This window comes from Tauraco erythrolophus, chromosome 3, assembly GCF_009769465.1.
Source record: "Tauraco erythrolophus isolate bTauEry1 chromosome 3, bTauEry1.pri, whole genome shotgun sequence".
NCBI classification, from domain to species: domain Eukaryota; kingdom Metazoa; phylum Chordata; class Aves; order Musophagiformes; family Musophagidae; genus Tauraco; species Tauraco erythrolophus.
In genome coordinates, this window is record NC_141467.1 from 36820152 (window position 1) to 36837194 (window position 17043).

Sequence of the window (17043 nt, forward strand, 5' to 3'; positions counted from 1 at the left end):
AAAAAGCAGATCAAATTTTACAGTATTGTATGAAGTAATTTTTAAGACTTTTAAAAAATAATTTGAAATACATTCTGAAGGGGAGTTAAAAGCTGTGTAAGTTGAAAGGTATTTGGATTATTATTTAAGTCCTATTATATGTAACTACATCTTGATGCAAAAAAATAAATAGGTAATATAATTTTTGCTAACATTATATGTATTTTGATGGTTTTAAAATTCTTATTTTTAATCAACATTTTGATAAAAAAGTGCATGTATTGTCTTTAAATATTCACTTAGGTGTCATCTTATTTTCATTATTGAAGCCTATAATTCTTTACTTCTACTCAAAACAAAAAGTTGTAATATTTACTAAGTGCAGTAGAAAGCATGTAGGAAAAAATAACATCACTTGTTTAATTAATTACATGTCCATTATAAAATAATTCGAAACGTAATGTAGGAGTTACACAGGAGACTCCAAATTTTTTCTATTTTCCCTAACTTGTCAAAACATTTGCTAGACTTTCATTTCACAGTATTACAATTTCATTGCAAACTGGAAGCAGTTTCAAGATACTTCTTTCCTCTGATACTGAAAATTTGAAATAGTCCCATTTGTATTCTTTTTGTATATGTCCATCTATGTTATTTTATATCTGAACAATAGATCATTCAAGAATGCTAAAGAGCAGAGGAGTAATCACTTTGAACTCAGAAAACTAATCACTTGAGCTAAGCATAGACCAGAATGACCTTAAATAATAGCCAGAACCGGTTAAACATTAGAATCAAAATAAAGGACACCTGGATTCTTTCTCAGAGCGCATGCTCCAAAGAAAGTTCAACCAAAGGACATTTAAAAAACGACCACCAGAGGGTCCTGAAGACCCCGAAGGACCCTCACAGATTCAGTCTGATAATTGAGACGTCAGTAAACCATATTCCGCTGTTCAAGGCTAACATAGCCTCAGCAGTGTTTTAGATTTGTTGAAGATAATGGGACTTGCGCACTCACACATATTTTTAAAAAGAAATACATAAGCATGCATTTCTCCCAATAAGGCACATGCACATGGCTCATGCTCATATAACACTTGTTCTTAAATCAGCAGTGTGTGAATGCAGTACGTTTCTTTTTGTTATTATTTTGTTTACTTACAAGGACTCCGTAAGGCTCTGAGAATGGTTTAAGTCCTATGTGCATTTCCCTGAAAGGGTGTCTCTGCAGTCAGGGTAAGAGACAGGACAAAGACTAGGAACGACTATATCACTATCAGGTGCTAAGGGGAACTAAGCTGATGAAACGCACCAACCACAACACCTTGTGGACTTCACAGCTGCAGTAAATGATTATTTTCTGCAATCAAGAAAGCCCAGGTAGCCTTCTAAACATTCACATATTGGTGTATCTAAAATGTGCCATGGCAAAAATCAAATTCCCTTCCAAAGACCTGCCTAAAAAAGGAAGTTTGTTTGATCCTCTCTCCTTTCAGGGTCAACATCTACGCATTTTGTAAGCTTGTTTCCAATGGAGGTCATGAACACCACAGAATCAAGTGGCCCAATTACAAAATTTAACTCTTATGTTCATACCTTATCACTTCCTCACAGTCTGTGCAAGCAGTCACATCAGTGTAGAAAATACATTTCTATGTATTTTTCAAATGAGCAGAGAAGAATGGGCAGGAGGAGTACATGAATTCTGTTGAATTATTACAAGACAGACCATCTCTTCTTACTTGCAAGAATCTTGCCTTTTGTAATACCTAATCTGAGGTTTATTAAACATCCAGCATTGCAGAAGAACATGGAAGAGAGGAGGAGAGAATCAAACAAAAACATGCAACTGCATACTTGCAACCTAGAATTTATAGTTAACATTTACAATGAAACATCATATCAGAGTTTTAGAAGCACTTGTATGGGAGCAATACATGATAAGGTTTTCGGAATGAGGAGTTGGACTGAACGGGCACTTCAGTATACTGACTATTATACACATTATTATGTTCTTATAAGCAATTAAAACAATTAGATGGGTCTTCCTGAAACTCTGCATAAACATGTTAAATGCAAAATGAAACCTCCAAATACAAATTAACTTTTGCTCCCTTTTTGCCTAGGATTAAAATCATACAGATGGGTTTTAACACTGAAGAACTGTTAATTAAAGACATGTTCAGTGTTGCATGAAACATAGACAAGAAAATACTGTGAGTATTCCTTAAAGCCTAAGATCATACAATTCTAAAACAATGTGATACAGCACTAGGCAACTTATGCAATGCAAACAATTAGCACACTTTTTTTACAGCATTCGTTATACAATAAAGACTTGGCATGTACTGTGCTTTATGGTATTTAACCTAAAGGCTGATTAGAAAGTCCTGTAATTAAGCATCAGTAGAGGTAAATAATAAGGGACTCTTTGCTCCAAAGCCCTCTTTCTCTATATAAATTTTCTACTTACCTTTGATACTGTCTATTTATGCCTCCTATTGGTACAGGATGTCAAAAGGCACACAGTAAGTATCCAGAACATACTGTATTATTTCAAACACCTGTTTGTTTAAAACCACAGGCTACTGGGCAGTAGATTACACATGCACCCATACTCATGAATTATATGCAAATACAACGTACATGTTTGTATACAGTCCCACATGCTCCATCAAGCTATAGCCAATGGGAAGAGGAATAACCAGCAAAAAGGTTACAGAGGCTGCTGTTATCCTGAGAGACTGTTTAACCAGCCTCTGTGCCACTCCTATGTTACAGAAAAACACAAAGAGCAAAGTAATAATGAATTTAGGGGTAAAAAGCCCTCCTTAAAAGGAGAAAGTCAGACTTTATCCAGACATGTTACTGGATATACCACTAGTTACATAATCGAGATGCAAAACTTGGCTGTATTAGGACAATTTTGTAAAGCAATCCAGCGTAGACACAAAACTGCTGAAGTTCTGTCCTGAGTTAGATGCTGCTGCTAAGTGCAGTCATGAAGTTCAGTGAATAACACCAATTGCTCAATTTACTTCTGGCATCAAGTTATACTTTCAGCAGTGCCTGGTAAACAGCTAAAAATATTACTCTGATGCATTCTTCTTCTGCTAGGCAATACTTTTTTTTTTTGGACTTGTCCTGGCAAAAGTAAGGTCTGTGTCATATCCTGTCAAAACACGACAAAGCAGAAAAGCGAAATTTTGTTATTACAGCAAAGGCTGCAAGGATCACGCAGTTTTCTCTCCCACGTAAAAATAAGACACAGCATTTTTATTTTGTTGCTGCATGACTGCTACTCAAAGGACTGTGATTTCCATATCTAGTTCTAATGGCTGTTTTGTGGTATATTTGACAAGGTATAATAGTAACACAGAAGTATTTCTTCCTTTGTGTCTTCAAAATATATCTTTTGGGTGCAAAATTAACAAAAACACACTGAAGTCAGCAAAAACTCTCTATTGTCACTTCTGATTGTTAGCCAGTATTTGAAAGCTCAGACTTTTTTCCCCCCTCCATATGCAGGCAAAGAATTAAAAAAAAAAAAAAAAAAAAACCACAGGTATTTAAAACTACTTTGTAGTTGCATCCTATGGATTTTTAGAAGCATCTGCATATCAACTGCTCACCCATTGTTTATAAAATGTTCTACAAAAGAGCAAACAGATAGCATTAAATGCAAATGGTATATGTTTGAGCCATCATATGACAAAATAAAGTTGAAGGTCCAAAAAAAATATTTGTTTCAACCAGTGGAACTTCTACAAAGTCAGTTCCCTCAAACATTTTCTCCTGAGTCAAATCACGTCTAATATTCAAGAGAATTAGATATACCTGTAAAGAAGAACCATTTATTGCTTTCTATACATCTTAGACAATAGATCCACACAGCTTACCATCTTATCTTCAACACAGGTCAGCAGAAGATACATGAAGAAATGTGACAGTTGATAATAATGTGGCTACCATTAAATCTCTTACATCCATTAAAACTGACAGTTAACAGCATAAACACAGACTAAGTTTCTTATTATTTCACAGTCCTTCACCCTCACCAAGCTCCACGAATGGGATTTTCAAAAAAGGCTGAGCAAATGAAACTTCTACAGTATCAGCTGGAATGGCATTTAATCAGAAACTCCAAAAAATCAAAGTCTCCACTTATCATATGACAGCCTTCCATATGTATGTAAGATTGCTTTTGAAACACAGAATATATACTGCTTTTGAAAACTACAAAGCTGGAATGCCATACAGTTCTTGGACAGAGAGGGAAGGCAAAATCCCGGGCTTTTAACGAATGGGAATTTTTTTTGCTTCAGCTTCAATAGGACTAGACTCTCTCCTTACCTTTAATTTGTCTTAAGAAACATTGTTAGTGTATCAGAATCAAAGTAACAAATAGGGCTAGGTCATTTTATCCCGAAATACTACACAGTGATAAGACTTCATTAACTACAACAAACTATTAGTAAAAGCAGTTTATCAAATTTCCCACAAAAGCAATTCCAAAAATAAGGATTTGAGGCCAAAATATTTCAGCCCAAAGCACTTCTCCAGAATCTCAAATTCCGTAAAGCAGGAGTCCTGAATAACTCTTCTGGTTGTATCACTTACCAACTTTCGATTTTACTTCACAAAGAAGTACCAATCAAAGGCAACAGGTAATAAAAAGTAAGAAAAATCAGTCATATTTTTAGGACTACATTTATTCCAGAAATACATACTATCAAGAAATGAAACATATCTTAAAGATCAGAGCAGTAAGTCAAACCAAAAAGCTTCAGTTCTGAAGTAATCCAAATGCATCTACAATGAAAACATTTACCTGCTATTAGCTTTTGGAGGGTACTCTTATCTCCATTAACAGCAGCAGCATGCACTTCAGATGCTAACGAGGAGCCACTGAAGAGGAAGCTTGCTGAAATATTCATACTCTTTCAAGGTATTACCATAGGTCAGATCTGTACCACCATTTTTTGTAGGAATTCAGTTCTAGGAAAAAAAACCAATAAAATAGAATTAATTTTATAACGAGTCATTAAAACGACTCAAACAATGCTGAAGAGAATAAACTGTTCTGTTAAAAACAGAAGAGAACAATACTTTTCTTTCTTTGTGGATTAATCTACCTCTAGCCAAAATTCAACCAGAAAAAGCCGTATTAAGGAGCTATATACATATATACATTAAGGAGATATATACATAGACATATTATAGCTTCATTTGCCTTCAATACAAATTACAGTCAATAAGCTTTGCAAAAAAACCTGCAAATGTAATAGTATTTATTTATAAATCCAACAACTGTTCTTCAGTGTTGCCACATATGCTTCAACTCCGTAATCAACAAAGTTTGTTATCAAGTATCAACTTGATATCTTCCTCCAGTACTTGGTATCTAGTGGTATTTTACCACAATGGTCTACAGACATATGCAGGACAAGGTTTCTAAGATGAAATAGTATCTTTTATTTGACCAACTGGCATAACTGTAATATCAGACCAGTGTTCTAGATCTTAAGTGTTTGTAACCTGAACAGAAGTAGGAAAATGTGTATGTAAGAAAGGCCACAACAAATTAGACCGGAAGTCTGGCTCTAAATCCTGTCTCAAACTAGCCAATGATAGATGCCAAACAACAGAGCAAGTGTTTGTATATATATGTAAATATATATATAATAATAATTACATTTATTAATATGATTTTGTCCCCCTCTTCCAAATACTCTCCCAACCTACAATCACTTCTAGTTCAACCACTTCCTGAAGTGGACTTAGTTTTCTTTATATTTAGTACTCAGAAAATTCTGTTAACTTTTTCAATTAATTTCTCTGCTATAAACATGTCCAGTCTCCTCTTAAGATTATGCAAACTTATAGCATCCACAACATCCACTGGCAAGGAGTTCTGCACCACAACCAAACAGCGTATGGACAACCACTTGCTTTCATCTGTCTTGTCCTGGCTCTTGCCATCTGAGGCCTTTAACCCTTGTACCGGAAGGGACAGTAAATAAACAATTGTTATCCATCAGTAATTAATCTACAGATTTTTAAGATACACTCTCCGATCATATCTTCCTATAGCTGAAAGACTCACAGCTTGCTTAGCTGTTATCCAGGCAGCAGCTTTTCTGTATGCATGACCATTTTAGTTGCCCTTTTCACAGTTCTGTTCCAACCCTTTTGAGATGAAAAGAAAACTCCACTAGTTATTCAAGACATGGGCAAAACATTGATTTATCCAGTGATACAATGGCATTCTCTTTTTTCTTCTCTATTTCTTTCCTAAATCACTTCTACCACTACAGTCGCCTTCCTAGCCTCTTCTGAAACACAACGGCTACCTTCGCTGAACTACCACTGCCTCAAGATCTCCATAATGATTCTATGATAATGACCAGCTCAAGTCCACACACTATTTTGGAAATGAAAAATGGCCTGCATGCTTGAAAACTTGTTGATTTTCTCCAAAAGCATCAAACATTTGAACTTCTACCTTCAATTCTTACCATACTTCACACTGGGAATGGAAAACAAATTGAGTTGAGAAAACAATAATTGTACATATCAGAAAAAAAAAAAAATGAGGTATCACTGAGGCTGTCTACTGAATTCTGGCAATTTTTCACCTGATCTTCTGTTCCATGTAAATTTAAATATACTCCTTTTGTCATGTCCCACATTTACATCATAGTATACTTGGAAAACAGCAAGAGGGAGCTATTTTGCTTCAATTGTTATTTTCAACCATCTTTGGTTTATTTGTTCTCTAAATTTCACCTATTGCTACACAGCATCTGTCATTATTAAGGTAATTGCAGATGCATACATACCAACATTGGGGAAAACATTATTAAAATACCAGAAAAGCAAGCAAGTTTGCTGATGACACTAAACTGGGAGGAGCGGCTGACACACCTGAAGGCTGTGCTGCCATTCAGAGAGACCTGGACAGGCTGGAGAGTTGGGCGGGGGAGAAATTTAATGAAATACAACAAGGGTAAGTGTAGAGTCTTGCATCTGGGTAAGAACAACCCCATGTACCAGTACAAGTTGGGGACTGAACTGTTGGGGAACAGCACAGAGGAAAGGGACCTGGGGGTCCTGGTGGACAGCAGGATGACCATGAGCCAGCAATGTGCCCTTGTGGCCAAGAAGGCCAATGGCATCCTGGGGTGTATTAGAAGGGGTGTGGTTAGTAGGTCGAGAGAGGTTCTCCTCCCCCTCTACTCTGCCCTGGTGAGGCTGCCTCTGGAATATTGTGTCCAGTTCTGGGCCCCTCAGTTCAAGAAGGACAAGGAACTGCTTGAGAGAGTCCAGCGCAGGGCCACAAAGATGATTAAGGGAGTGGAGCATCTCCCTTATGAGGAAAGGCTGAGGGAGCTGGGTCTCTTTAGCTTGGACAAGAGGAGACTGAGGGGGGACCTCAATAATGTTTATAAATATGTAAAGAGTGACTGTCATGAGGATGGAGCCAGGCTCTTCTCAGTGGCATCTAATGATAGGACAAGGGGAAATGGATATAAGCTGGAACATAGGAGGTTCTGCTTAAACATGAGGAAGAACTTCTTCCCAGTAAGGGTAACAGAACACTGGAACAGGCTGCCCAGAGAGGTTGTGGAGTCTCCTTCTCTGGAGATGTTCAAAACCCACCTGGACACGTTCTTGTGTGATCTGATCTAGGTGTTCCCGCTCCGGCAGGGGATTGGACTAGATGATCCTTGAGGTCCCTTCCAATCCCTAACATTCTGTGATTCTGTGAAAAACATTCACTTTCGTGTAAAAGGACGTGAAAATTTCTACAGCAAATATTAAGCACGAAGTAATAAAGACAAAGGCCTTTACCCAGAAACAAAAAAAAAATCAACCAACCAAACAAAAAAACCCCACCCCTTAATACTCTAATATAATTGTAGACGACTCTTCACAAGCTCCAAACTTCCTTGGACTGCTGATAACAAAATCATACAAGAAACTTCACGGCGAATCTAATCAGTTACTCAAAGAATATCTGCACAATCACAGTATCCATTCATATCACATCCCCAGAATAATCACAAATATGGAACCATGTGGTTGTGCAAACCTGTTTAACAACACATCAAAGTACTGCAGCCACTCTACATGAAGACACTCAGGTATAACTCAGACGTTGTCTAAAGTATGCCACATGACAACTGCAGACAAAGCTTTTGACAAACTAGCGCCTAAATTGCTGCTTCTTTATCTCATCCTCACACAGCCAAGTGCATGCTATGCCGCTTCTTACAACAGCTAACCATACCACTGAACGCTCCTTTCCTGAAGCCTGTCTTGTTGAGTTTTCGGGATTTATTAAAGTGAGTTCACCACGCCCTTAGAAATGTAACACCTTACCTTCCAACTTCTCTCCCCTACAAAAACTAGTAATGGTGTGACTAGAAAGGCATGAGATGCTAGTTTCCTTGAGTATATATAGCAGAACTCCTTACTACTGGAACGCTTCCTTGCTTGTGTTCACAGATCTCCCTCTGCCATCTGTCTTCAGAACCAGAAGTAAGTATGGCATTGCCGGACTTTGTAACTCCTTAGAGAACACGTGCTGTGGAAATGTGCCATGGCTCACTACACTTTTAATAGAGGAAGCAATTTCCCCAAGCTAACAGTGCCATAACACACAACAAATTACAAAAAAGCTCACTTGACTTCATATTTTGTTTCATTCAAAGCTAAACCTTTTCCTCCCAACCTAGCAGTATGGTTCATGCTTTCTGTTATCTTCTCTACTGGATACTGTATTGGATAAAAGTGTATGAGGCATTTCTGACTCAGGTAAATCTGGAGAAACCAAAACAGACAGCATGAAAAACCAAGTGTCACTCACAAGTACTTGCAGTGCCTCCCGCAACTTAACCATTACTTTTTTTCTCCTCAGTTATTCCTACAGCTATATAAATTTTCCTGCTGTATGAAGGAAACTACAATCCTCACCTGCAATCTGAACAATAGGAAAGAAACAGAAGGAAAAAGGCTGCAGAGATGGATCGTGTGCTACATAGTTTAACATGCACTTGCCGTAAAAGAGTATAGCTTGTCCTTAACATGCCTCCACTTTTTCCTCAAAAGCTTCCTCTGGATACATCAGGACTCTCTACATTATTAAGTGGACCTATATGCACCATTGGAATTTTACACCTGTTGGAATTTTGAGATACTCGTGTTATTCCCCAAAGTTATCACTGACCTCTTTTCCTCTATTTTCTTTACATTTTACCCTTCCACAAACAAACTATAACATAAAACATTCAGGGGCAGCAGTGTAAAATTCAGAAAACACTAGAGCACTTTGTAAAGCACCAGAAGCATCTCAATTACATCAACAATTACATAAAACTGACTGCAAAAGAAGAGAATTAATAAGGAAAGAAGTTCATAATTTCCAGACGAAAACAAGAGCCACATCTGCATAAAGTGTCAGTAAACATACAGGTGAAAGAAGCAACCAATTATCTCTACAGCAATTCTCAGTACAGTATTGTAACTCCACTGAAAGATCTAATTCTGCATCAGAGAAATTCTGAAATACTAAGAGGAACTATAAAAGGAGAAGATGTAACTTTCCACAGATATTTCTCTCATGTATATGACAAACAGATGAATTGGTATCTGGAGGACTTGTTTGCTAAAGATCCTCATTAACAAAAAATGAGGCATTTATTCATAAGAGATGAAAAACAACAGTAAAAAAAAAAAAATCAAAACTAACCACAAGATCTCCTTATAAAAAGTTACATAACTGACATTATCTGTAATATGCATTTTATTACTGGAATCAAACACATAATTCACTTTTTTTCTTTAGGATAACATGTAGAAAAATAGTAGCCTTGCGGAGTCACCCGAATGAAGGGACTGGATATCATCTGGATATCAAGAGCTCTTCAAGGTACGTGAAACTTCATACCAAACTATGATAAGTCTACTTTGCATTACACAGATAATCAGAATTACATCAGTTTTCTATTCAGCAAAACACGAGGTTGTTAAAATTTAAACAAGAGCATTCTACCAAACTTTACTGATAAAGTTTCCAAGTGAAGAACGAGCTGTATGAAAAAATATCTAAGTATTTTTTAAATGTGAATCAATTCTGAAGGTAAGACTTTTCATTCTAGAGATTCTGGAGCACAGGTTCTTCAGATAGACATGGCAGAACCGATAAAAGTTAAGTTCCAATTTCAGGCTATAAAAAAAAAAACCATTATTTGTGTGTATATATATATATACAGGTGTTTTCAGCTCATGAAACTGACAGGCCAAATGATTTCAGGATCACACAAAGTCTGAGCCTGTCAGGCTTTCTTTGAAGCCAAATCTGGCTTGACTTGCAAAAAGCTGATGTAAAGGATTTTCTTTTAAACGGCATTACGCCCCGTTTCACTCCTGACACTTGTGTACATACTGGAAACGTGAAGAACGCAAAGTGCAGCTTTCCATGATCTTTTTCAGACAGCTCTGCAAGTTCTCAAAGCATATACATACTGTAAGGTCTAAAGTTTTACTGGAAGAGGATGCAGCACGGCATTTCAGGCGTTCTTCTTTTTCAGTACTTAGAACTCAGGAAGTGACAAACGCTCAAAAACTGTTGCGGCGTCAAGGAATAAAAATGAACGATGACGTTCCACTCTAAATCCATTATCAAGCTAACCCTAACCCAGCCCTCCCACCAGCCGCTCTGCCCCCTCACAGGGGGCTGCCTTCCCCTGACCGGCAACAGAAAGTTGCTTCCTCAACCGTGAAGAAACGAAGACCCCAACGCGCGCAGCGCCTCAAGACCCCTGATCTCCCCTACTGCCAAAACTGTTCGCCCCGTCCCGCCGCCTGACGGGCCAAGGCGGGACCCAGCGACGCCGAACAGAACGCGGACAACTTTCCACGGGCGCCGCCGGGGCCGCCCAGCCCACCCGGGCTCAGCGGCGGCGACTCGCCCCTCGCCTCAGCAGCGCAGTTGCCGCGCGCTTCCCGCCACCGCCGAGGGCCGGCGGGGACCCTTGTTACCACGGGCCCCCGGGCCGGTAACAAGGATCGGGATCGAGGATCAAGTCCGATCGCGAGCGGAAGAGGCTGCGGTGCCACGGGACGCCACCGCGGCGGAAAGGGCTAACCCAGCCCTCACCCGGGCGGTGGGAGCCGCCTCCCTCCCCTCCCCGGCGCCGCAGCTGCGCCCCGTAACTCACCTCGGCCCCACCCGCCTCCTCCTCATCGCGCCGCCGCCAGGCTCCACCCCCAGCGGCCCGGCGCCGCCGGGGCTCGCGTGCGCCCGGCCCCGGTGCGTTCTGGGATCGCCTTCTCCGTGTCTCCCGCCCCGCCTCCTTTTCCCGGGCGGCGGGAGCTGCCGGCACTACGTTTCCCGGCGCGCCCCGCGCAGCGCGGGAACCAGGAGTGAGGGGCGGAGGCGGGGAGCGCGGGGCCCCGCGGTGGAACTTGGCCGGGTGTTTCCTGCGACGGGGGAAGTGAGGAGCCCCGCCGCTGCGGAGTGTGGGAGCTGCATTTCTCCCCCTCCCGGGCGCCTGATCTACCATGAGACCCGCCATCTTCCCGCTCCTGCCTGACCCTGGCTGCCTCCTGCTTCTCCTGGTGAGCGACCGGCTGCCCGCAGCCCTTCTCTTTCCCGCCGCTCCACCGCCCGGCCCGCCGCAGGGAACATCGGCCTGGCCTGGGCGGCGTGGAGGTGGCCGGCGGGCATCGGGGCTCTTCCCTCTGAGCGCCAGCGTCCTCCCGCTCGCCCCGCGTGTGTGCGCCGGGAACGTGCCTCGGGCCGGTGGCGGCCCCTGCCGACGCGCGATGCCGCCCCACGCCTCGCCGGGGGCCGGGGCCGCTCCGCCGGCACCTGCTCGGCGGGGGAGGGGAGGGGGGCGAGCAGCCCCGGTTGGCGGAGCCCGGTGTTGTGGCCGAGGCTGATAGGCTGCGGAACCCGGAACGGGCCGGCGGCGGGGCGGGGCCGGGCCGGGCCTGGGCTCGGCGTTCTGCGGGCCGAGGCTCTGGGGCCGCTGCGGGCCCGAGGTACTGACTTGGCGGGCGGTGGGCCTTGGCCCTGGCTCTTCCGCGGAGAAGGCCAGTGTTAGACCTCCTCTCTTCGGGAGCTAGAGAGGGAAAGTGAGGGACGGGAGCCGGCCCGGGGGGGCCGTGCAGCCCCTCGAGCAGTGGCCGCGGCTGCCGGGAGGGAACCGCCTTACCGGTGCCTCTCCGGAGCCTGCTTGTCGCCTGCGTTTCAGCGATGCCGCCCTTAAGCTCAGGGAAGCGGGTTCCCGTTCCCGAGCGAGGACGGGGCTGCTTGTGCGCCCTTTCCGTAAGCTCGCCTGCCGTGGGAACCCCGTCCGAGCTCAGTGGCCGAAGCTGAGAAGACTTCTCTAGCTGTCTTGCACAGTCGTCACATTTATCTTTAGTTGTCCGAGTACAGCATTTTTATGGGTTTTTTTGGCTAGCGATACGTGCATGACCTGAGCCATTACCGGCTTTGCACACAGATAAATGTAATAACTAGCGTGTGTGTTTTTGTGGCGAGAAGTTGTCTGTGTTCTACTTTATTGTTTCAAACAGGCTGATGTAGTGATTCCTAGCCCTTTTCCAGAGGGCTAGGCCTTTCATAGTATAAGTGACTTGCAGACCTAAAGGAGACTTGGGTGAATAAGTTTAATAGGATTTGGTCTCAAGATACCGGTGTGTTTAATAAATCTATTTTAAACATTTGGGAGAATAAATTGGCCAGAAACGGAAGGAATAATTGGAGGTAAAGTAGACACAGCTTTGGGGATCCAAAGGGAAATACATAGTAATATAGCTACTAATCAATTAATTAGTCAGAAATGTGAGGATAAGTACTTAATGAACAGAACAAGTACTCGTTATCCCTTTAAAACATGCAATTCTACTTGATAAGCTCTAGTTATTATAAACTTGCCATAGTTTCAGGATTAGTAAACACATGTGATTGGTAGGGTTTGAAAACCACATTTGAAATCTTTATTTATAGATGGCTATTTATAGCGTGTTAGCTCAATATATGAGAGCCTAAAGTGAAGAACCTAGTATTTTCCAATCACATCTGTGCATTAAAACAATGTTGGTTAGGTGCTAGGTTGGTTTTCACCATTGTTTTAAGTACAAGCTCCAATGAGCAAAAACAAGGACCATGTAGTGTTTTAAAATGCTATTAAATGGGCAAGTACAAGTTTGAAAAGTGGACATGAGTTGATGAAAGCCCTTTTCTTCATGGTACAGTTGATCAATGCAGATTTAGTATGCATCAGTTAGATCTATGTTTGTCAACTAAAAAATAGGAAATGGCTAAGATCTGAAATTTCGCCGGGTTTCAGTTGCTGTTTCTTGTGTATGAGTCATTTAAACCCATTTATAATGTGATTAAAAAAAATGTGTATATACACATAAAACCTCAAGAAGGATACAGATCAGAGTTGGGTTTTTTTTAAATAATTCTGTATAATGTGTAATTGTTCAGCTTCATCTCAGAGGCAGTCCTGTGTTGCAAGTGCCTAGTTATGTACCTGGATGAAGCCAATGATTCATTCCTTTTAGTAGATTTGTTAGGAGTTTTGGAAAAGTTGTCCTGAGCAGACTGGGAGTGAGAGGGGATCCTTTTTCTTTAAAATAACTGAAAAACCTCTTACAAAATATGGTGTTCGTTTTCTTGTAGCATTCAGAGAACCTGGTAAGATATACCACATTAGCTTTAAAGCTTTGGGTAACTTTGTTTTTCTTGTTACCAACAGCCATGAATGCTTAAGACCAGCAAGGCAACTGTCATCTTGGTTGGTAAGGTTTGGGAGAGCCTTCTGCTCTGCATCAGAAGGATGTGCCATCTAGCAGAGCCTCTTTGAGCATGGTAGTTGGCATATTTTGTGGATAAGTGAGCTTATTAGTGTTCCATCATGGTTCCTAGAACAGAAGGCATGATATGTAGCTGTGAAAACAGCTTACTAAGCTGATCTTGCTTAGTAATAGCAATGAAGTTAAAAGAAATTATTTACATTTCCACACTTTTGGATAAGCATATTTCTTTACTAGATGGGCAATTAAAATGCTGCAAAAGGAAGAAAAGATACAATGTCAATATCAAAAGAAGTTCTTTTGTCTAAAGAAGTTTGACAGTAGGAGATCACTAAAGTTTCAGAGGGCTTTGGGTCTCACTCATACTCTTCTTCCTCATCTCACTAAAGGTTGGGTTGCTGGGATGGAGATTGCAGCGCAAAGTGTTACAGGGTTACCCACCGGTCCCAGCACAACCCTTTTCCTTCCAACTTTCAGCCTTGTGTTCTAGCGTTGTACTGGGCTGCTGGGAGACGAAAAGGGGCTGGAGTCAGGATGGCATGACTCCGGCCTCTGCAACACTGGAGCTGAGTGGAAGGGCATGCAGCACAGGTTGTAGAGGATCATGTACAGCTGATTGCAAGACTGGAGCAAGAGATTGCATAGTAATGTCATGTGGCCCCTTGTACTTGTAGATTAGGATGTTTCTGCCATGTTGGTATATTGCTTAATACTGCGTAGGACAGATCTTTAAGATGAATCCAAGACAGCAGAATAAATGCTGACGGGACAGTGGCTCATCATATTCCTCTAAGACAAGGTGTGGTTCTTTGGCTTTGCTCTAACCAATTGTTCTGTATGTTTGCCTCTGCTTGCAGATGTGTATGCTTGCCTGTAAGGAAGAGTCTAGAACAAGACACTGTTGCACATGCTTCTCGTGCATATGTAAGAATCCTATTGCTCTGTACTTCCCTGGGAGGCTCATGTGCAGTGTCCCACAGGAATAGATGTGACTAGAGGAAACCACCAACTGATAGTGAGAGAAATGAAGAGGGAAGTTCTCTGTGTCTTTTTTTGGTCTTTTTTTTTTTTTTCCCCCCTCAAACAACTGTAAAAGGATTACCCAATTCTTGCACTTCAATCTGTTGAGGTTTCTTTAGATTTCAGAACACCACTATTATACCTTTCCTTTGTAGCTTGCTTGGAAAGCTGTCATGGACAAACCGAGAACACCTCCTTAATATATTTGGGAACACCTTGGAGGAGCGTATTTGTCCTCTTGTATTCTGAGAATGTGAAATGTTGGACTGTTTTCTGAGTCCTGAAGCTTACCTAGTTTTCTAATAAGTAGTAGCTTCTCTTGGGGTTATTATGGAAGCCTGTGTATGTTCCATTTATGATTCAGTAGCCGCACTGTCTATGTATGCTTCTCCCTATAAGCTGATGCAGTTTATCGTTGTCAGATAATATTTATTGTCACAGTTAGCATTTTATATTTTTATTGAAGCTTTCAAAGTACTACTTACATCGCAATGCAATTGCAGCTGTTAGGAGCAGTAACTTAGGCTCTAGTCAAGGAACTTTACAGTTTCCTATTAAACTTGTAATTGGAAAAAATACTATAGGTAGTATTTCTGTTTCTTCTTTGACTGTCACTGTTTTTCATGTCTTGTTAATATTACACCAAGTACCCAAATAGTGAAAGTAAAATAAAATAAAATTGTCTTTTAAATTAGTGTTAAATGCTGTAGTAAGTAGTAACTTGCCCAAAGAGAAGTTGAACTCTCCGTACATTTTATGTATAAAGCATATTCTGTGCATTTGCCTTTCTCTGCGTATGTATTAACAAACAAATTTTATAGTTGAGAATCCTGCTCAAATGTAATATTCTGAATTTGCGCATTAGTCAAAGATTGTTGTTACAGGCACGTTTTAGGCCACCAAGCCTTATACAATGAAAGAGGTTCCCTCCAAGAGTAGCATGGGAATTCTGAGTTGTCCATCATCTGTCATGCCCTCTAAGGAGTAAAATAGAGTTAGCTAAGGACCTTTCCCTAGACTGAGGGACGGGTAGGAGTAGGCAAGACTTATACTCTTGGTATGAAGAAGAATTGCATTCTTCTTGCCATGCCATGTGGTGGGCCAATTTCCTGTTTGGAGTGCTCTGGAGGGAAAAGAGGAGAAACTGAATTGATTCTTCAGACAGAAGTCTCCGACAACAGTGGAAAATATGTAAATCAATTATTGACAGTACAGTGTCCTGTTGCTGGCAGCTGAATAACTCTCTGGTGACACACTCCCTCATCTTTTGATATCCTTACTGTTCTCCTACATTATCTGCTTTGTTTTTTTTGGCAGGACATCTTTCTTAAACGAGAGACTGGTCCTCCTACTGCTTTCTTGGGAAAGCAGAATTACCACTGGTTGTTCTTATAGTGCCCAGCAGTTATCCCCTGTCTTTTAATGAAACCTATTTTTTTTTGAAAGACTTAAGGATTAGATGCTGCTATTCAGGAGGACTGATTATTCACCTTGCAGGCTCTTTTGTAAGCCTCACTTGTATAGTTTCCAGATATTTTGTTTGCTTGAAGGAAGGGAGTTGTCTCATGCGAAAATCAAATACACAAATACGCTGTAAATTTTATACCATGGCTTCTTCAAAAGCTCTTCAAGAGAGTCTAGAGATATTTTCAAGTAATAGGTGCTTCAATAACAGAGTGGATTTGGATGCATTAGTAATACCTCATATTTTTATTTTTTCTTCCTTTTCTTCCCCCCCTCCCCTACCTTGTTTGAGAGTGAGTTCTCAGTAATTTAGAGAAACATTTGGGAATGTAAGCAGAAGCAATAGAGGGTGTTGATGTCAGAGCCTAAGCAACGTTTCTTCCAAAACTAAACTGGAGAAAGATCCACTGAAAAGTAGAAGAGAACAGGTGCATTGTTGAGAATTAGGAAACCAGGTGAGACTGAATTTCCTCCTGAAAGTACTGCCATTGTACTTCTTTCCTCCCTGATGTGTCTTTTTTCATCAGAAGCATGCTAGCCATTGGTAGAAACATACGTTTTGTTGTTTGTTGGTTTTCTTTTTCAAAGCTGTTAATAATGTCAACTGCTTATATAATCTAATTTAAAAAAATAAGTCCGTAACTCTGAGATTTTAAAAGTTAATTAACTTCATAGAATCATACAATAGTTAGGGTTGGAAAAGACCTCAAAGTTCCAACCCCCCTGCTATGGGCAGGGGCA

At 41.0% G+C, this 17043-nt stretch overlaps 2 protein-coding genes across 3 annotated transcripts in view; one reads left to right on the top strand and one right to left on the bottom strand.

Annotated features, from left to right (window-relative positions):
- Positions 1–11238, bottom strand: part of INVS (inversin) — a 106290-nt gene extending 95052 nt beyond the window's left edge. The window contains exons 1-2 of one of the 2 annotated variants that reach the window (XM_086609157.1): positions 11208–11238; positions 4814–4980 (exon numbers count right to left, since the gene is read on the bottom strand). In XM_086609157.1, the coding sequence (XP_086465283.1) occupies positions 4814–4919 (106 nt within the window). In that variant the 5' untranslated portion in view covers positions 4920–4980; positions 11208–11238. Of the gene's footprint in view, positions 1–4813; positions 4981–7644; positions 7682–11207 lie in introns of those variants that run through there. The other variant, XM_086609156.1, reaches the window with a different exon arrangement.
- Positions 11239–11441: 203 nt separating this feature from the next.
- The window catches only part of ERP44 (endoplasmic reticulum protein 44), a 53665-nt gene continuing 48063 nt past the window's right edge, over positions 11442–17043 (top strand). Inside the window, exon 1 of the mRNA XM_086609158.1 lies at positions 11442–11607. Within this exon, the coding sequence (XP_086465284.1) occupies positions 11551–11607 (57 nt within the window). The 5' untranslated portion in view covers positions 11442–11550. The remainder of the gene's footprint in view (positions 11608–17043) is intronic.